This window comes from Nycticebus coucang, chromosome 3, assembly GCF_027406575.1.
Source record: "Nycticebus coucang isolate mNycCou1 chromosome 3, mNycCou1.pri, whole genome shotgun sequence".
Taxonomy (NCBI): Eukaryota; Metazoa; Chordata; class Mammalia; order Primates; family Lorisidae; genus Nycticebus; species Nycticebus coucang.
The window spans coordinates 159,788,278-159,809,657 of NC_069782.1; the positions used below are offsets into that span (position 1 = coordinate 159,788,278).

The 21,380-nt window shown below is 51.1% G+C and overlaps 1 protein-coding gene across 18 annotated transcripts in view; it reads left to right on the forward strand.

Annotated features, from left to right (window-relative positions):
• JAKMIP3 (Janus kinase and microtubule interacting protein 3) overlaps positions 1-21,380 on the forward strand; it is a 116,399-nt gene that overhangs the window by 40,981 nt on the left and 54,038 nt on the right. For all 18 annotated transcript variants that reach the window (XM_053584351.1, XM_053584352.1, XM_053584357.1 and 15 more), the window contains exons 2-3: positions 7,101-7,334; positions 11,219-11,716. In XM_053584351.1, coding sequence (XP_053440326.1) covers positions 7,200-7,334; positions 11,219-11,716 — 633 coding nt within the window. In that variant the 5' untranslated portion in view covers positions 7,101-7,199. The remainder of the gene's footprint in view (positions 1-7,100; positions 7,335-11,218; positions 11,717-21,380) is intronic.

Below are 21,380 nucleotides of genomic sequence, written 5' to 3' on the forward strand. Positions count from 1 at the left end.
ATCGTTTGACACATTTTCATCACATTAGTTAACATAGCTTTTGTAGCATTTTCTTAGTTATTTTGCTAAGACCTTTACATTCCACATTTACTAGGATTCACATATACCCTTGTAAGATGCACCGCAGGTGTAATCCCATTAATCCCCCTCCTTCCCCTTACTTCACCCTCCCTCCCCCCTCCCTCCCCTCCCTTTCCCCTTTCTCCCTATTCTTAGGTTATAACTGGGATATAGCTTTCATGTGAAGGTCCTACATTAGTTTCATAATAAGGGTGAGTACATTGGGTACTTTTTCTTCCATTCTTGAGACACTTTACTAAGAAGAATATGTTCCAGCTCCATCCATGTAAACATGAAAGAGGTAAAGTCTCCATCTTTCTTTAAGGCTGCAGTTTCACTATGTCACTTTGGTAAAGTGTCATGCTGTCACAGCTCACAGCAACCTCAAACTCTTGGGCTTAAGAGATTCTCTTGCCTCAGACTCCCAAGTAGCTGGGACTACAGGTGCCCACCACAACTCCCGGCTATTTTTTTTGTTGCAGTTGTCGTTGTTTAGCGGCCCGGGGCCAGGTTTCAACCCGCCACCCTCGGTGTATGTGGCTGGCACCCTAACCACTGAGCTACAGGAGCCGAGCCTATTTTTGCTGTTTTGATGTTGTTGTTTTGTATTTCTTTATTTTTTTTATTTTATTTTATTTTTTTTGTAGAGACAGAGTCTCACTTTATCACCCTCGATAGAGTGCCGTGGCCTCACACAGCTCACAGCAACCTCCAACTCCTGGGCTTAAGCGATTCTCTTGCCTCAGCCTCCCGAGTAGCTGGGACTACAGGCATCCACCAGAATGCCCGGCTATTTTTGGTTGCAGTTCAGCCAGGGCCGGGTTTGAACCCGCCACCCTCGGTATATGGGGCCGGCGCCCTACCGACTGAGCCACAGGCGCCGCCCGTTGTTTTGTATTTCTATCCTCTGTGTCAGTCTGGGTTTACTCTCTGAATTGTTTTTACCCTTCTCACTGTGAGTCCCATTTCCCTGTGCCTTTGCGTGCTTGGTAATTTTTGATGGATACCAGACATTTTGGATTTTATATTGTTAGGAGCTGGTTTTTTTTTACATTTCTTTAGATGTTGCTGAGCTTTGTTCTGAGACATAGTTGAATTATTGGGAAAGAGCTTTATCCTTTGAGGCTTACCTTTAAGATTTCTTAGATGGACTCTGGGGCTGTGGGGCTAATTTGGCCCACTAGTGAGGCAGTACTATTCTGAGAACCCTACCCCACGCCTTGGGTATTGCAAACTTGGATTTTCACCACTAAGGAGGACCCACCAGGCTGTGTTATACCAGCTTGTGGTGGGGAGAGTGAGCCTGGGAGCAAGTTGTCTTGGGAGGTGGCCCTGAGGCTGTGGGGGTGGGGTGGAGAGCACTTCCGGGGGCAGGGTGAACTGCAAATGGGGACTTGGCTGCGTGCCCTTCTCAGAGTCCTTCCTGGACTGGGAATCTGGGTGTCACACTTTTCCGCATCAGTCGGGAGCCTGGTCGTGAGGATGGGAAGCTGTGGTTGTAAACCCACACGGTTTTGTTCTTCTAGTTCTGTTCTTTCTAAGCACTTGTGCTACCACTTGGAAAACATGAAACGCTGAATGGTTCATTTTGTAAAGTTATAGTTGCTGCCAAGTTTTTATCTCAAGAGCCTTCTAGTTATTCCTATGGCCTCAGTTCTCCTCCCTGAGCTAAACCAGGCAAACTTAAACCCACACAGAAGGCAGCCTCAGAGTGTCTCCTCTGATGGTGGCATTCACCCCAGTACTGGAAGGCGACTCCCCTCCACACGGGGCGTGGCCACTGCTGCCGTTTAGGGGAATAGCTGCAGGTGCACCGTGAGTTAAAAATCGCACTTGTTACCTCACAGAAATAACGGCAAATGCAGGTCCAGGATTTCTTTTTCTTTTTTTTAAAGTTCAGTGCATATGATTAGGTTACAATGTTAGCAGCTCTCAGGAAAAGTCCGAGTTGTGTTTGACCCCGGAGGGTGCCGTGTACCCCTACGTTGTGCCCCTTCGCCCCTCCCCCCTTCTTGAGTTTAATTGTGTTTTCCTCTTAGGTGGGCATGTTGTTGCTCCTCTGCCAGTTTCTAATTAGTATGGAGGACATGGGATGCTTGTTTTTCTGTTCCTGAGATACTTTACTAAGGAGGATATGCTTCAGCTCCAGCCGGACCGAGATTTCTTTTTCTTTGATCAGAAAGTTGTGGCAGGCCTTCTGCTTCTGGGAAGATGGAGTGGACCCTCTTCCCTATTCCTCTTATTAGCATAGCAGAAGCCGCAGATGTTAACTGTAAAACATGTAAGAAGACTCGGAGAGTGGCTGAGAAAGCTGCCCCCAGGAACCTTGAGAACCAAGGAATGGTGGGATGGCGAGTTTCCTGGGTTTTCTCTTTGCCTCATACAAGGGACTTCAAAGATAAAAATAAAAACTACAAGCTGTATTTCTCAACATAAGCTCCAAGTTCAAGACTCCTGCAGGTGACACCAGGCCTTTAGCCCACCCCTGAGAAACTGTGGGCCATGGGAATTTAACCCTGCCAGGGCAATCTTTTTACATTATTAACTGAAGAAAAAGGGAGCCCTTTAAAGAATTTTAAGATTGGGAAACAGAAAGAAGCCAGAAGGAGCCAACTCAGGGACTGTGAGGTGGAAGCCTGAGGATCCTCCCTGAAGCCTGGGAGCTGAGGGGAGTGAGCCGGGCATGGTCACTTCTGGGGAGGTTCCCCAGTCTCTCCACTGAGGCTCTGGCACTTTCTCTAAACACCGTCCCAAAGAGCAGAGTTACTGGCCCACCAGACAGTCAACACACAGAGCACCTCGAGTGTCCCCAAATTGTCCCCAGGACCTTTGCCCTTGACAGGTGCCTTGGGCTCTGCCTGGTCACGTCCACCTCTCGGTGGCCAGCTGAGATGTCTGTGGTGTCACTGTGATTCCTGCTGACTGAGGTCAACACTCTTCAACTAGGGCATAAGCAGGATGAATTTCTTCCCTTGGAGTGGATATGGGTGGCCCTCACTGTGGGCCTCACCTTCATCCGTCTGTAAACTGCTGACTTAACTTGGAGCACCATCCCCACGAGCTTCCATAAAGCATCAGGGATCTCACCATTCTTCCACCCAAATTTCACCAAAAATCTAACATTTGCTCTTTATCAATTGTAGCAGAATTCATGTTGCTCTGATGGGGGCTCTTTTTGAAATGATGCCTCCATGTTAGTGCCTCAAGCTAGATTCTGTTCAGATCCGTTACAACAAGTTAGTACGAGTTTATTTTGGTACAAAAGAATTGAAATCCATACACAGGTTTTTCATAACATGCATTTGCCGTGAACTTTTTGAAGGCTCCTCATGTATCCAGATGTGGAGCTGAGGAAGCTGTCGGGTCAGAAACACTAGTGTGCACACGGAACACAGCCCCAGGGAGGCGCCATCCTCCAGCCCAGGAACCAGGATGGGGGCCCATGCCGAGATGCTATTGTTACTTGCTCAGGAAATGCAAATTAAAGCCACAGGATCCATCACTGTCAGAATGGCTGGAATAAAAAAATAGTGACAACACCCAGTGCTGGTGAGGGTGCAGAGAAGCTGGGTCCGTTGTGCGCTGAGGGACAGAGTGTCATGTGGTACAGTGGGCAAAGGGTTAGACAGACTAGTAATCCATGCTGTGGACAGCGACTCAGTGATAAAAAAGAACTGCAGAACAGGAACCACCCGGATGGATCTCCAATTTACTGAGTGAGAAAGCCAGTCCCCAAAGGTCACATACGGGATGATTTTGTCTTCGTAACATTCTTGAAATGGAAGAATCGTATAAATGGAGAGCAGATCAGGGTTGAAGACGCAACGGGGGTAAGAGGGAAGGGAATGTGAGTGTGGAAAGGACCCGGTGGTGGCAGCAACATTCTGTCTCTTGGTATTTCCACACCCATGTCCTGGTGACATGGTACTTAAAGTGTGTTGCAGATTTTCTTTTTTTTTTTTTTTTTTTTTGTAGAGACAGAGTCTCACTTTATTGCCCTCGGTAGAGTGCCGTGGCCTCACACAGCTCACAGCAACCTCCAACTCCTGGGCTCAAGCGATTCTCTTGCCTCAGCCTCCCGAGTAGCTGGGACTACAGGCGCCCGCCACAACGCCCGGCTATTTTTTGGTTGCAGTTTGGCCGAGGCCGGGCCTGAACCCGCCACCCTCGGTATATGGGGCCGGCGCCTTACCGACTGAGCCACAGGCGCCGCCCGTGTTGCAGATTTTCAAGACATTCCCCTTGGAGAGAACCGTGAGAGGAAACCGGAGTCTCTATTCACTCTCTCAACTGCATATGAATCTGTAATTCTCTCCAACTAAAAAGTTCATTTGAAAACAGTCATGGCACCTCCATGGAAGGTTTGAGTTTTAACTCCCTTGTAGGGGAGTCAGAATTTGAGGCTTAAGTCACAGAGATCTTCCAATAAAAAGTGAAGTGTGTCGGTGCCAGCTCTGCAGCCTAGAGGTAAGGGCTCGTCAGCATCTTGAAATTTATGGATAAACACATGAATGCCAATACAAAGGCTTTGGTGACCCCAAACCACTTACAGAAAGACACAGCTTTCTGAGGGCCATGTGAGCTGCTATGATGTGACGTAGCCTGTGTGCACCTGTGTCATTCTGTGTGTGAGAGTGAGGGCACCCTGGGAGGCCCCACCAAGGACACCATGTGGTTCTGGGGGCTTACCACGCTCCTCCCCTTCTGTGGGCCACCACCTTCACAGTGACGCGCCCACCACAGTGAGGAGCCTGCCACAACGCCCAGCTATTTTTTTTGTTGCAGTTTGGCCGAGGCCCGGCTCAAACCCGCTACCCTCGGTGTATGGGGCTGGCGCCCATTCTCACTGACCCATAGGCGCCACCCGACAAACTGGACCTTCTGTCTAAGCTGTAGGATCTCACCCTGTGCATGGCTCAGCCTGCCTCTTTCTTGGAAACATGGTCCCAGAATTCTGCCATCCCAGGGAGGGCAGACGGCCCAAAATCCCCTGGCTCAGGGACTCCTGGCACCCAATATCCTGCTGGGGTTGCATCTTCCTGGAGAGAGGCACCGGGAGGGGAAACTCGAGGTTCCCTTGATGGTGCTTGTGGGCCCAGCTTCTGCCCTGGCCAGTTCTGCTCACAGTAACGCCCAGCAGTGCCCAGCAGGGCCGGGGCAGGCCTACCCACCTTCTCCAGCCCCAGGCCTTTGTTGGCTGGGTGTTCATGTGTGAGCTGCTCCCAGTGTCCTGAGTCCCCCTAGGATATACCTCTTTTCCAGCATGTTCCCTCTGCCTCCCTCCGAGGAGGAGAAGTGCAGGCAGAGACATCACAGCTCCCGTCTGCCAGGTACGGGGGCCCTGTTGAGCCTAAGGGTCTCTGGGGGACCAGCATCTGGTCTCACCCATCATCATCCTTCCCCAGAGGGTCCCTATGTCTCTTTTTGTCATCCTTCCCAGGAGGGTCCCTACATCTCTCTGCTCCCTTTCTGCCTTTTTCTCTGTTCTGGCTTCCCAAAGCTGCTCTAACAAAGTGCCACAAACCCAGTGGTTAAGCAGCAGAAATTCCTGGAGGCTAGCAGTCCACCATCACAGTGCCGTGAGGCCACAGGGAACCCCATCCTGGTTCCTTCCTGGCCACTGGAGTCCTGTGGCCTGTGGCCGCAGAAGCCAGTCTTCACGCGATGCTCTCCCTGTGCAAGTTGTCTCTGTGCCCCATTTTCCCTGCTTGTAGGACCCCAGTCATGTTGGATTGGGCCCCTGAGGCTGGGATGACCTTGTCTTAAATGGTTTCATTTGCAAGGGCCCTGTTTGCAGATAAAGTCGCATCCTGAGGTACTGGGGGTTAAGACTTCAAAATATGAGTTTTGAAGGACACGATTCAAGCTGTAACGTCCTCTACTGGACTTTTGCAGAAATGGCACCCCTCGTTTCATGCCAGAAAGCACGCCTAACAGCTAAGTGCAGAATCCTTTGGAGATGGAAACAGACTTGGAGGCACTGAAGACCTGACTCCCAGTCCTCAGGAAGGCAACGGCCCTCAGTTCACATGTAAAATGCTGTGGTGCCTCACTCTGCAACTTGGAGGGGGCACAGACTGAATGTTGCTGCCCCTCCATTTGCCCCAAATTTACATGTGGAAGCCTGTGGGGTATACCCTGCTTCTGGATGCAATTTTTTCATTTTTAATTTTTTTAAGATGCTGGCCCTAACACATAACAAAATATTTACCAGCAAGCCATGTTTAAATGTATAGTTCAATAGTGTTGACTCTATTCTCATTGTTACACAACAGATCTCTAGAACTTCTTCATCTTGTAAACCTGAAACTCTGTCCCCATTAAACAGACTGCCCATTCCCCTTCTGTCAGCCCTTGACAGCCACCATCCCCATTCTTATGTCTGAGAGTTTGGCCACATTAGAAACCGAGTGTGTTTCTAAACTCTGACTCGTACAGGGTTTGTCCTCCTGTGATGGGTTACTTCACTGTATCTGCACGATTCACCCATGTCAGAGCATGAGTTTGATTTCATTCCTTTAAGGCTGAACCATGTTCCATTCCATGGAATCCGCATTTTGTTTAACTGTCAATTGTTGGGTGGACATAGGCCACTCCTCCTCTGGCTGTCGTCAGCCAGGCTGCCAAGGGGTGCAGATGCCACCGGGACCCTACTTCCAGTGCTATGGGTGTTTCCTGGACACGGTTTGTGGGTCCCCATGGAGGAGCCTGGACCACAGTCCCCAGCCCACTGTCTGGGCAGCTCATGGTTCAGACCCACCATTGCCATCATACCGCCTCACACCCACAGGGCTTAACGCGGGGACCCAACCTCTTATTCCTAGGAGGGAAAAGAGTTAACATTGATCAAATGCTCGTTATGTGCTAGGCAAGGAGACGTGCTCTCACGTATGGGGTCCCAGTGTGGGGACACTGCAGGGCAGGGGGCTCTGTGGTCTGGGGCTGGCTCCCTGGCATGCACAGTCTGACCAGCGTCCAGGCCCAGGCCCCCGTGGCTCTCCAGGAGCCATCTGTTCACCTGAGCTGTGCTTTCCCCACAGGTGAGTGAGAAGATGTAGTGACGTCCGCTGGAGCTTGGCACGGACACCCCAACCCAGAGGGAGCATTCCACCCCGGGTCCCGCCTGCCATCCAGCCACCATGTCCAAGAAGGGCTCAGGCGGCCGAGCCAAGGGGGACAAGGCGGAGGCTCTGGTGGCACTGCAGGCGGCCAACGAGGAGCTGCGAGCCAAGCTCACCGACATCCAGATTGAGCTGCAGCAGGAGAAGAGCAAGGTGGGTTCCCAGCCCTGCCCAGAGGGGCAGCCGCTCAGGACAGACCCCAGGGCATGGGGCTGGGGGGCAGCACTGTGGAGAGTCGAAGGCCTGGTGGGCAGGGGTGCCATGCTCCGGAGCCCAAGGTGACTCCTGAATAGGCATGTGCGGGGGGGACCTCAGTGTAGGGGGTTCTGTCAAAAAGCCCCCCCGGGAGGCAGCCCCCAGCTTCTGCTGGACATTCCTCAGTGGAGCTGAGCTGAATCAGAGACAGATCTGGCTCCTTGAGCCTCCTGGTGGGGAGAAGCAGTGCTGGTTCCCCAAGTGGGAGGCGCTGGGCGAGCCTGGAGTGGGTGGGTGAAGCCCAGGGGCCCAGAGACCCTTATTGGGCAAGTCTGTGATGGCCGCAGCCCGACGTCCAGCACTTTGGGGTCCTCAAAGCCTGCAAGGAAAGCTGAGCTGTGCTGGCAGCAGAGAGGGCCTCTGAGGAAGAGATGCCTGTCTGGGAACAGACTCCCTCAGCACCCCATACCCTGGGGTGGGCTACTGCCAGTCTGAACTTCCTTTCACCTCTGGTATGACCTTTGCACTCCCACCAGGAACTGCGAGGACTCCTGGGATGGGAGGCTAAGTAGCACATGTCTGGTGGGAGTAGTGTGAGGCAGGGTGGGCAATCTCCAGCAGGTGCTTCTGGGCCCCTGGCTGGGGGTGGGAAGGGGGTTAGTCCCTCTAGGAAGTGTGGGGCTGGTGGTGGGCGGGAGTCAGGCTAGTTTGGGCAGTTGTTTAACCTCTGAGCCACCCAGCCTCCTGTAACGTAACCCCTGGTTGTGCAGAAGAATAGTGTTTTCTGATGCACGATGATCATGTGACATTCAGGGTTCAGGGTCCCTATATAAAGCTGGATTAGGGCACAACCGTGCGTTCTGACTTGCATGTTGTCCATGGAGAGGCCTGCAGAGCCTGAGACCCTGTGGGACCCCCGCCCTCACCGCTTGCCCTCCTGTCTTCCTCCCACCTCTCTGCATGGGGCCTAGGGCAGCACCACAGTCTGGTTTACTGAAGAGTCCCATCCTCGGGGCCCAGGCCACAGGCACAGTGATGACATTGGCAGATGTGCATCCAGCACCATCTCTATACCAGGTGCCTGCGGAGGCCTGGACTCGCCACCTGACTGGAACCCGAGGTCAGGCACAAAGTTCCCAGGCTGAGACCAGGAGGTCCTGCCACAGTGAAGCCTTGGGCCTGGCTCTTGCCTTCCCGCTGCCCCGTGCGCGGGTGAAAGAGAAGAGAGGACTTGCTTAGAGCTCAACAAGAATGAAACCCCTCGTTTTATTCAGTAAAAATATCACAATTGTCTTTTTAATGCAAGGAAACGCCACATGGTGGAAATCCCTGGGTGCAGTGCTGGAGTCCGGGCCCGCCCTGTGATAGGACATCACGTGCGTTTTCAGTTACAGCAGCATCTCCCATGTTTTACGAGAGCTTTTGCCCAAGTGTGTCCACCTGGCAGCCTCCCGAGTGGCTCCTCACTCCTCACTCATTGGCCTGAGCCGAGGCTTGAGGGGTCTCCAGGCACAGGAGGGGGTGCCAGGGCTGCCATGCGGACCCTTTTGTCCGTCCTACAGTGCATGTTTATTTTTGGACAAGACAATGTGCCCACTGAGCACAAAACTCAGAAGGAACCAAAGGAAAGGCACGTGAGGGGAAGACTCCCTTGAGAGCCCTGTCCCCAGACTTCTCCCTAGAGGGGCTCAAGCTATGGTTTCATGAGCACATGGGCCGGAGCCCCCTTCTCATCCTGTATTGCACCCTCCCCATGGGCTCCCCATCTTCCTTGTGCCTAGCTACAGGCAGGCACTCCTGGAGGTGGTCCTAGGTGCATGACGGCACCACTCAAGCACACATAACTAAAATGAATGAGCCCTGTTACAACTGCAGGAGAAATTGACATAGCCAGATCCAGAGACATGGAGTTGGAGCCTCCTGTGTGATTTCCAGCAGATTCCAGATGTTTCCACTGGGGATGACTGAGCTCTGTCCCCCAGGAGGGGAATCGGTGGCCTGCACAGGGACCCTCCCTGGGACAGACTGACTCCAGGCAGCCGGGAGGGGACAGGCAGCCCCTCCTGAGTGTCTCTGGGATGTGCCCATGGACATGGAAGTTCCCACACACAGCTGGGTGGTTCAGGCATGTTGGACACGTGTGCTAGCTTGGCACAGGCAGGGTACTCCCCAGGGGCCACTGGTGTCACCCACAGCATCTAGGCTTTACCAGAACTGAAGGCCAGGTCCCAACACGTGGCACCCCAGACTAGTGGGTCCAGCCTCCTGTGCAGTGTCCCTTCTCCTGCAGGGATGGGAGCTGAACCCACACGGGCAGAGGGACATGGTTTCTGCATCCCTGTAGAGCAACGGGGAGCTCTTGGGACCTTACTAGGGTTCTGAGCACACTGAAGCTGTGCTGCTGTGACCCTGCTTTTACAGATGGCAATTTAGGGGGTAAGGGAGGTCCCTGGGAAGTGTGGAAAGAAGCCAGTGAACTGCAGCCTGGAGCTTAGCATTTCTGATTCCAGTCTGAGAAACGATTGCATGGACTGAGCTATGATGGTCAAGCCTAAAATGATCTAAACAAATCAGGATGCTGTGCAGGTGCCAGCTCTCTGTTGGAGGACTTAACAGGGGCCACCTCCAGTGAAGGAGACCCCAGGAGGGAAGCATCCCAGCAGGGACATCCCTGGAAGGGTAAAATGAGCCCTGTCAAAGTGAGCTGTCATAGAGAAAGCGAACTATGGGCTCCTTTACAATAGAAGAACATCACGGCACATAGTCGCGTGTTGTTGTTGTGGACTTGAAGGCTCTGGCCCTGGTTGGTTCTCCTGGGCCCAGCCCTGGCCTGCTCAGGCCCCCTTGCAGGCCGTGCCACCAGCTTTGGGAACACCTCTAACTGTGGAGAGCAGCTAATGCGGGGAGCAGAGAGAGTACCCCCAACAGTAAACCCACCTTTTATGGAGCACCCACAAAGTCACACCAGATCCTGGTTCTGAGGTGAAGGTGGGAGATCCCCATGGGAATCTGGGCCTCCCGCCCAGCTCCCCTCAGCAAGTATATCCTGGACAGCAGTGTGCATGGGACGGAAAGTTGGGGTGGGGGCAGGAGCCAGCAGATGGTGAGATGGGCCTGGGGTGGCCGCTGAGCAGGAGGCCTTGGAGACCCGGGGTGTCTCAGGACAGGGGATGCCAGGTGGATCATGGGGGAAGCTGGGCCTGAGTGTGGCTCACCAGAGCACTGGGAGGGTGGCAGGATAGGTCCACAGAGGTCAGCTGCAGGCCATGCAGGTGGGGTCGGGGTGAGGGGAGAAGTGATTATGATCTGGACAGGATACTTCAGTGAAAGGGGCACTGTTGATGACAGAAGGGGGACCTGTCTCCTGGGCAAATAGGGGGCAGACCAGTGGGCCTCCTTCTGTGGCGGGGCTGGTCATCTGGGCCATTGTGGGGGCAGACCTCTGGACCTCCTGCCATGGTATGGCTGGTCATCCAGGTAAACAGAGGGCAGATCACTGGGCCTCCTGCTGTGCCGTGGCAGGGAACCTGGGCACTCTCCAGGCATGGTGATGCCTTAAAGACTTTGGACCTGGCCATGATCTGACTTACATCTATATATTATATGTCGTAAGTGTATTTATACATTTAAAGTGTTCTGATGGTTTTAAAAATATCATCGGGCTGCAGTGGGAGGGGCTCTCTCAGAGGTCCATGTCTTAGCCGAGGGCGGCAGCTGTAGGTGGACACAGTTCTGAGAGGCCAGGCCATGTGGGCAGAGCCAGTACAGGGTATGAAGGTGGATGGTGGGTCCTCCCAGTGGCTGGCGTCCCTGCTACCCTGAGTGTCACCCTTGTCTTTTAGGTCAGCAGAGTGGAGCGCGAGAAGAGCCAGGAGCTGCGACAGGCGCGCGAGCACGAGCAGCACAAGGCCGCCGTGGGGCTCACGGAGCTCAAGACCAAACTGCACGAGGAGAAGATGAAGGAGCTGCAGGCCGTGCGTGAGACGCTGCTGCGGCAGCACGAGGCCGAGCTGCTCAGGGTCATCAAGATCAAGGACAACGAGAACCAGCGGCTGCAGGCGCTGCTCCACGCCCTGCGCGACAGTGGCCCTGACAAGGTCAAGACTGTGCTCCTGTCTGAGGCCAAGGAGGAGGTCAAGAGGGGTTTCGAGGTGGAGAAGGTCAAGATGCAGCAGGAGATCTCGGAGCTCAAGGGCGCCAAGAAGCAGGTGGAGGAGGCCCTGACGCTGGCAATGCAGGCGGACAAGATCAAGGCCGCGGAGATCCGCAGCGTGTACCACCTGCACCAGGAGGAGATGGGCCGCATCAAGAAGGAGTGTGAGCGGGAGATCCGCAGGCTGGTATGTGGTGGGCGGGGCGGGGCGGGGCGGGCGGGGCTGCTGCCATCCGAGCACTCGCAGCTTACGCTCCTCGTGCCATCCCTGTGGGCGGGGACCCCAAAGACTGAGACTGCAGGTCAGAACTCACAGACCGGCAAGACCCTGACTTGCCCACTCCCAACACCGACAGGGCCCCTTTCTAACTCTCTAGAGCAGTGGTTCTCAACCTTCCTAATGCCACGGCCCTTTAATACAGTTCCTATGGGTTGTGACCCACAGATTGAGAACTGCTGCTCTAGTGTTCCCCATTTCCTCGAGGGGTATATGAAAGGGTTCCCCTCGTCACATCCCAGGTTACACACGAAGCCAAGCAGGGCCCTGTGTTTCAATGACAGGCATCACCTGTCTTAACCAGATGACTCCCAGAGCTATTGAGCTCACTGGATCCATAGCAGTCAGACCCGGAGGCCCCTGGGTGATGTGGTGCCCCTGGGCCACTGTGTGGTATGTGCTTCCTGGGAATCACTGCTCTCAGGGCAAGGCAACACGAGATCACCAGTTCTGTTGGTCAGTGTGATCAAATGTTATGGCTTCACCTGGTGCGTCTGTATCCCAGAGGCCAGGGATGCCTTCAAGGCACCTGCAGAGTCTGCGCCCTCAGAGGCTACCTGTGATGAGTCAAAGAGAACATCTGGCCTGTGCGGGTGGGTGGTGCCCACACTCCTCACCCCTTGGTGGGTGGATGTTCCATAATTTGCCAACATGGACGTGTGCACCCTGCGCTTTGTCCCCATGTTTCTCAGGGACAAGAGCCCCTCTGCTCATCAGTGGGGCTCAGTGATCTCTCCAGGTGGCCTGCTGTGCTGAGGGGCAGCCGTGCGCCCCTGCTCTACTGGCCTCTGGTTTCTGAGATTGCCTCCACTGTACTGCCACACCAGCTTTCCAGAAAGGCACAGGTTCTCTGGACCCACAGCCAGGAAGGAGTTGAGAAGTAAATGTGACTTTGCTGTGGTGTGCGTGTGGGTGTCTCCCAACCCTGAGGACCCTCCCTCTCCCCAGAGTGTCCCAGTTCCAACCTGCCATGAGACTCCCCATCCACCCTGGGCCTATGATGTTGTCACCCTTGACAACCAAGGATCTGGCCCAGGACACCCCTAGTGAGGCCTGGTTGTGTCCTGACAGGACGTGGTGTGACTCTGCACCTGCTGTCCTGTGCAGGGATAGGAAGGAGGCAGCTTGGACTGTCCTGGGAAGGGAAAGGGCAGTTGGCATTCACTGCCCAGGCCCATGCAGCCCTTTCATCTGTGATAAGGAAGCCAACCTTATTTTTTTAAACAAAGACTTATAACACAGCAGCTCTCCCGAGTCCCTTCATACCCCTGGTTTGGGCCTCCACAGGCAACTACTTGAACCTCCTCCAGCTGGTTCTTTTGGATTTTATTCCAAAATTTCAGAAACATGCTTTGCCAGGGTCCCACCCATGGGGCAGGGTCCTTAAGACCTGTGGATCTCGCTGCGGTCAACTGGAGAAATGTGAAGTTAGAAACAGCAAGAGAAAGAGACAAGACACGCAGAATAGAATTTTCAAAGGTGGGACCACAGGGGACCACCATCTGTTTGTGGGGTTCTGGGGGGTGGCCTCTAGTGTTTTTCCCACTCAGCTTTTATTGAAGGCTGTTTGCTCATTATCCCAGATGGTAAGCTGAGGAAGAGAACAAAGATGCCAGCAGTTTCTCTGAGCAAACGTATCAGCTTCTATTGTTTCTATAATCATTAACTTTAAGGGTCTGAGCAGTCTCCTTTTTTTTTAGAGACAGAGTCTCACTTTATGGCCCTCAGGTAGAGTGCCATGGCATCACACAGCTCACAGCAACCTCCAACTCCTGGGCTTAAGCGATTCTCTTGCCTCAGCCTCCCAAGTAGCTGGGACTACAGGCATCCGCCAGAACGCCCGGCTATTTTTTGGTTGCAGTTCAGCCGGGGCCGGGTTTGAACCCGCCACCCTAGGTATATGGGGCCAGCGCCTTACCAACTGAGCCACAAGTGCCGCCCAGGGTCTGAGCAGTCTTGATAAAACTGGAACCTGAGCCTTGTGTGGAATCAGCCTCCTGTCTGTGGTCACACACACAGATTTCTAGGGGGATGTTAATACCTGCTAGTTCACCGTGGAGTAAAATGGCACTGGAGTCAATCTCCTCTGAAGAATTGGTGGGAAGGAGGAATTTTCCTCTCATTACCACCACAGAGGTATCTTCCTCTGAGATAAGGGACATAAGCCCTTCTACCCATATTTCAGGGCTCAAGCTGTTCCCTTGATCCCTGCCCAAGCCATAGTACAAATCTCCACAATGGGCATTTGCTTTGGCTGTTGATTGGGCAGGGGATGGCCTAGTTAATATTTCTTCCTAGGCCTTGCACACAGCTTCCTCTGTGGCCATTATTCCTTCAAAGTGCTTATAGACCCAGCAGAGGTGATTGCAAGCTGTGTCCCCTACAGGCTAGGATTCCAGGAAAAGCAGGAAATGTGCTCAGATAAGAAATTTAGTAGCAGCTGGTTTAAAGGTAAACTAGCTGACTTTCCTTTGTTCCGACTTGCTCGGCTTACTTTCTTATTTTCCCCCTTTTCTGGGGATGTTTTACCTTGTCAAGAACGGAGTCTTCAGCAGTGCCCATAGCTCAGTAGGTAGGGCACCAGCCACATGCACCAGGGCTGGCAGGTTTGAACCCAGCCCTGGCCAGCTAAAACACCAATGACAACTGCAACAAAAAAAATAGCTAGGTGTTGTGGCAGGTGCCTGTAGTCCCAGCTGCTTGGGAGGCTGAGGCAAGAGAATCACTTAAGCCCAAGAGTTTGAGGTTGCTGTGAGCTGTGACGCCACAGAACTCTACTGAGGATGACATATAGTAAGACTCTGTCTCAAAAAAAAAAAAAAAGAATGGGGTCTTTGGTCCCCATTCCACCTGCATGCTTAGGGCTCTGCTGCTGAGTCCTCAGTGCTGGCCAGTGCTTCTCTCCTGACACAGCCACTCTTTACCGGGGCCTGCTCTTCTTTCAGCCTCCCTCTCAGTTACTCTGGCTGGGTCTCAGTAGGAAGCACCCAGGAGCACCCAGGAGAGCTCAGGGAGGGGGCTCCATGAAGGTCAGTCCAGGAAGGTGCAGGCAGCATCCCAGGAACCTGCAGGGACTGGCCCCTGGGGCTCCCAGGCCTGAAGTGAAGGTGGGGCCATGGGGCTGTGGGAGCAGGACCCAGACGCTGCCAGCCCCATTCTGGCCCAGAGCCCAGGGAGCACAAATATCCCCCCTCCCAGCCTCTTGCAACGGATTCCCACACCTCTCATTGGCCAAAGCTACCCAGAGGCAGGAGCACAGGAGCTGTGGGTGCAGTTGTGTTGGTCAAGGGCCAGCTTCTGAGGTGCAGAGCTGGGCAGGAGACTGTGGAGTGGACCTCGCTCCATCTTGGGTTAAGGGAATGTTCCCTATTTGCATCACTGTTGCTGTGTGGTCGCCAGAGGCCCACAGTGCCTGTGATTGCACACGTCTCTTGTACATCTGCTTCCTGGGAGTTCATGTTTTCATTTACCTAGTTTTCTCTATGCCTGTGTCACTAGTTCACCCAGAATTCCCAAGGGAACGTGAATCCCAGCTATCTACATATCTGTCTACATTCTAATTTTGTGTAATTTAACAAAGTCATGAAATACCCAGGGAGGTGCTTGGGAGCATTAACTGCAGTGACAGTCAGTTGGTGTCATTATGAATGTAGCAGCCAGGCCCCTCTCTTCCTGGGGACGCTGGCTCAGTGGGGCCTCTCTTGTCAGAGAGCATTCTGGCTTCTAAGCCTGACTGTAGATGGAGGTGCCACACCCCAGGCCCAGCTATGCAGGTGTCTGAATGTGTGGGATAAGGCACCTGGAGAGCCTTGCAGGGGTGCAGGGGACACTGCCTGGGGGTGGGGTGCGCGAGGTGTTTGGGGAAGACTGGGTGGACCTGGAGCAGGATTGTGGATCAAAGGCAGCCCAAGCGCAGGGGTCTGGGCATAGGTCCTGGCCCAGACAGAAGGCTGCTGGTATGAGGGTGGGTCCAGCCAGGCCCAGCCCTGAGAGGCAGTGCAGAACCAGGGCTGCGTTCTTTTAGGGGTGGGGTGCAGGGTGCTGCCCGAGACTTTGATCTGGGTAGGACAGTGGCTCCCCTGGGCCCTGCCTGGGATCTATTGCCAGAGGAAGGTTATTCCCAGGCCCCGTCATCCCAGCTCACTTGTCCCTCTGCCTGCCACAGCCCTGGCTCCAGCCCATCTCTAGGAGTGAGCCAAGGGTCCAAGGGGTCAGGGGAGCCTGTGGCCACCTCAAGGACCCAGTGGGCATCTCAGGTGGCCCACATGGCATGACTGTGCCTGGGCAGGGGTGGCAGCCCGGGACCTAGCTAGGGTGCACCTGCTCTTAGGACAAAGGGGCTCCCTGTCTTGCTTCTGGGCCCTGAGTCCTGGCACCTGGTGGGAGCTCAGAGAGGAGCTAGATGGAAGGGGACAGGAGGGAGGCCACAGGCCAGGATGTGTGTCCAACAGATATCCCCAGATGACATGTCCCTGTGGCTGCCAGGGTAGAGCTGGGGCATGATGGGGGCTATGTGGATACACCCAGGGGCTATCCAGGGGGGCTTGGCGACACCCTACCCTGCCCAGACAGTCAGTGGCAGGACTGAGGGGTCAGAGCTATTGCTCCACTTGGCAAGTATCAGAGTGTCCCAGGTTGGGGGCTTACGGGAACAACTGTGGGGTCAGAACCTCCCTGTCAGGCTCTGGGACCCACTACTTCTAGGCTGCACTTCTGGGAACCTGGTACCTTGGAATGTTCTGTAGCACTCTTGGGGAGGCCGCTCCGGGAGCTTCTGGGGGAGTTTCCACTCTGACTGCAGTGAAGCAAAAAGGGTGGGTGCTCTGACCCAAGGTGCTGGCCTCTAGCCCCCACTTCTCAGTCCAACTCTTCTGTGAGCTCAGGTGGGGACAGCTGAGTCATATCATGCTCATGATGCTCCCTGGGGACAAGGCTAGGCAGGCTTCAGGGGGCAGCCGTGGGGCCTTTAAGCAGTGTTATTGTGGGGTCTGAGAGAGATGTCGTCACATGCGGCCACCACACACACAAGTGCATTCTCTGACATGCGAGCTCAGACGCTGCTGGAAACCTTGTACACCCACAGAATTACAGGCAAAGCCAATTCCTCTTTTCCCACAAAAACCTACGAGCCCCAGTTGTCTAGACAGCTCGTTTGTGAGGATTACTGATACAAAGCAGTAATTAAAGCCCTGTGAAAAGATTGCTATAAAAATAAGGTCACTTTTACTGTAGCGCTGTTTTTGGGGTGTGGGTGGGAGCAGCCTGTCCTGCATCCCCACAAGCTTTGGCCTCAGGTCAGTGACACGGAGTGCGCAGGAGGCCATCACCTCCGACAGACCTACCAGAGTCAGGTGTGAGTTTGTTTTTGCTGTGGTGCTATTTTTTTTTTTCTGAGACAGAGCCTCAAGCTGTTGCCCTGGGTAGAGTGCAGTGGCATCATAGCTCACAGCAACCTCCAATTCCTGGGCTCAAGCGATTCTCCTGCCTCCACCTCCCAAGTAGCTGGGACTTTTTTGGTTGCAGCCATCATTGTTGTTTGGCGGCCCTGGGCTAGATTTGAACCTGCCAGCTCAGGTGTATGTGGCTGGCGCCTTAGCCGCTTGAGCCATAGGCACCGGGCACGCAGTGGTGCTATTAAAGGTAGCCTCGGCCCTCACCAGGTGCGGCCCAGCTCCCCAGGATCACGTGCTCCCTGGGGAGTTGATCCTTGCTGTGGAGTGTGCCTCCAGCTGGGCACGGTAGGGGCATCTCAGAGGTAAGACCGTTGCCTACTGGCTTCTAGCTCTGATGTTCACTGTGACACCTGCTTGAGAAAAGCTGGGAAAATAGAGATTTTTGAAAAATCCCAATGCCGGGCTGTACCCAGACCAATGAACCCAGAATTTCTGAGGGGTGAAGCCTAAGCATCAGGACTTATTTTTCTATCCATTCTGTGAAAACTGAAGAAAACTTCTACGGAGTAAAAGCACCAATCTTTTGGAAAGATGGGGTGGTGTGGGGCATGTGAATTCACTGGGTACCTGCCACCTAGACCAGGAACATCCACAAACCCCCTCCTGGCTGGAGCCTTGCTTCTGCACGCTCGTTCTCCATGTGGATCCGCTGTGGTGTCCCCATTCTCCTGTGAGGGATTCTGGTCGTGTCCCATGTGGGGCTATTGTGGATGTTGGGGCCATGTCTTTGGGTGGCTGTGTGCACTCATGTCCCCTGGGCATCCTGTGTCTGAGAGAGGACTTGCTGGGCGGAGGCTTGACACTGGAGGTTCAGCTGGTTTCTGACGTGGTCAAGCCCCACCCACCCCAACCACCAGTGCACAGAGCCCCTCACCTGCCACCCCTCACCTGCCACTCGTTCATAGCAGCAGCGTCCTGGTGGCCTCTGCACATCAGCCACAGTAAACATCTGTGCTCATGTTTTGCCCATCTTTAAACTGCTGTATCCGTCTTCTCTCTGTCTGCGGTTAACCCAATCATTCTCCTCATGATACCTTTTGGTGAACTGAAGTTCTTTCACTTAATGAAGCCAAATTGGTCAGTTTATTTCTTTTGTTTTCTGTGTCCTGTTTGAAAGCCCTTTGCCTACTCTGCAGTTGTGAAGATGCTTCCCTGTTGTTTTTCAGATGCCTTGCTGTTTTCTCCTAGTATTTACTATAATTCTGTGATCCACCCAAACGTTGTTTTTGCGACTGCTCTGTGGCCGGGGCAAGCATTCCCTGTTTACCATGTGAATTACCATCCTTTGAAAACACTGTCCTCTCCCACCAACTGCAGTAGCATCTGGTCGTATATCCAAAGGCCCTGAAGATGTGGGTTTTATTTCCACATTTAATTATGTTCTTTTTGTCCATTTTCCCACCTTGCGTCGTTAGCACAATGTCCTAATTCTGACACTTTAAGTCTTGATGTCTGCTGGTGTAAAGTCTCCAGCTCCGTCCTTTCTCTTCTTTAATATTATTTTTTGCTTATCCAAATAAAATTTAGGTAAGCTTATCAGTTTCCACAGGAAAACTACTGTCTTGAACCATAATGAACATGGTGTATATCACTATTTTTGTAGCTTTTCCCTTCTCTCAGCAGTGGTTTGTAAATTTCAATGTAGAGGTCTTATGTATCTTTTGTTATATTTATTCCTAAATGTTTAATATTTTATGGCATCGTACATGGTATTGCTTTTTAAAGTTTTAAAATATTATTTTCCACTTGCTTTGTGCATATATAGAAGTACAATTGATTTTTAAAATATTCGTCTCGTATCTTGCAGCCTTGCTAAATTCATTTATTAATTCAACAGCTTGTTTGTACTTTTTAAAGGCTTTCTATGTATACAATCGTGTCATCTGTGAACAAAGACACTTCAATTCTTCCTTTCTAATCTTATACATTTTCCTTCACTTGATGCACTGGTTAAGATCTGTGGTGTAATTTGCACCAAAGTGTTGATAGTGAAAAACTCTGTCCTATTCCCAATCTTAGGGTGAAAGTATCAAATATTTATCTGACCATTGAGTATGACTTAGCTGCAGGCTTACTGTTGTGTATGTGGTTGGGGAGGGTTGGAAATAGTCTTTATCAGATTAAGAAAATTTTCTTTTATTCCTATTTTGCAAAAATTTTTTCATGAATGGCTATGAAATTTATCAAATGCTTTTTTGTATAAATTGAGATAATCGTGCTTTTATTTTTTTAAGTCTTTTGTACATAGATCATAAATACATTTATGCCCATTTCAGTGTGTTGATTATTTGTACAAATTGGAGTGCTTACTAATCAGCATAGCTTTCATCTAATTTACGTGCTTTTAAATTGATGATATTGGTTATATTAATTAGCTTTTAAATGTAAAAATCAACATTTCATTTTTGAAATAAATTTTATATATTGTCCTTTCAATAGATTTAATATAGAAATACACACTGGATGTGGGGTTTTCCCTCTTGTTTATAATGCCCTTGCTAAGTTACAGTTTCTAGATTCGGCTGACCTTGTTAAAAGAACTTCAGAAGTATTTCTATTTTTCTTTTCCTTCAACGAGTGTGCCCAATATTAGTGTATTTTTTTCCTGAAATGTTTGGAAAAATTCACCAGTGAAGCTATTAGGATGTGTTTTAAAATTATTATTTAAATTTATTTCATAAACACAATCTGTTCAGATTTTCTGTTTTTTCTTGTGTCAAGTTTGGTAAAACAGATTGTTGAAGGAATATGTCCAATTCATATAAATCTTTGAATTTGTTGACACTGAATTTTTCGTAATCCCGCCTTACCGCCCTTTCTGTGCCTGTGGGTCTGTAGTGATGTCTCCTTCCTCATTCCTGACACTGGTGATTTGTGTTCTTCTCTTTTTTTATTTATTTATTTATTATTATTTTTTTTTTAATTGTTGGGGATTCATTGAGGGTACAATAATGTTCTTCTCTTTTTTATACCTTCTTCCCTCCTTCTCCCTCTCTCTCTCCAGTGCTGAATAAGGTGGTCTCCTTTCTTGTTATAACAGTTACTATTATTCCATTTGTAGTTAAATAGAAATTTTAAAATGTGTGTTTACATTACTAAATTTTATCACAAACTACCAATTTTGCTATATACCCCAAATTCAAGAACCTTATAACAACAACCATTCACCCCCTTTTAGAACTGTCATGTTTTACTTTTTACACAGGCTATAACCCCCCCCCCAAAAAAACATTATTTTTAACGTTCCTGTAAGCGTCAGTAGGCCTTTGTATTTATTCAGATCTTGCCTTTCATGCTCTCATCTGAAATCTTTTCTCTTCAGACCGAAGAACTCCCTTTAAATTCTCTGCAGTGTGTGTCTACTGACAGAGGATTCTCTCAATTTTTGTTTGTCTAAGAATGTCTTTCCTTGCCTTCACTTTTCAAGGATATATTTATTTCATATAGAACTTTAAAGTCATCAGTTTTTTCTTTTAGCACTTAAAAGATGTCGTTCCACTGTCTTCTGATTCATGAGTTTCTGAAAACCCAGCCATCACTCTAATACTTGTTCCCCTGAGACAGTTTGTCCTTTTTTTCTATCTTCTTTTAAGATATTCTTTTGGTCAATATCAAAAGAATCTCACTGTGATGTGTCTAGGTGTGTTTTTCCAATTTTTTATACTTCTTGGTCCTTTGGACCTTTTGAATCTGAAGCAATGTCTTTCACCAGATTTGAAAAATTCTTTTGTTTTTGTTTTTGTTTTTGTTTGAGACAGAGTCTCAAGCTGTTGCCCTGGGTAGAGTGCCATGGCGATATCATAGCTCACAGCAACCTCCAACTCTTGGGCTCAAGTAATCCTCTTGCCTCAGATTTTTATATTTTTAGGAGAGACGGGGTCTCAGTCTTGCGCTGGTCTGGTCTCGATCTCCTGAGCTCAAGCAATCTACCTGCCTTGGCATCCAGAGTGCTAAGATTACAGGTGTGAGCCACCACACCCAGCCTAAAAATTCTTGAGCGTTATTCAGTCAAATATGACTTCTGGGGCTCCAATTACATGTACATTAGACATTTTGACTATATCTCACTTTTTTTTAACTCCATTCTTTTTTATTTTCTTATTTCTTTTCTTTTTTATGTC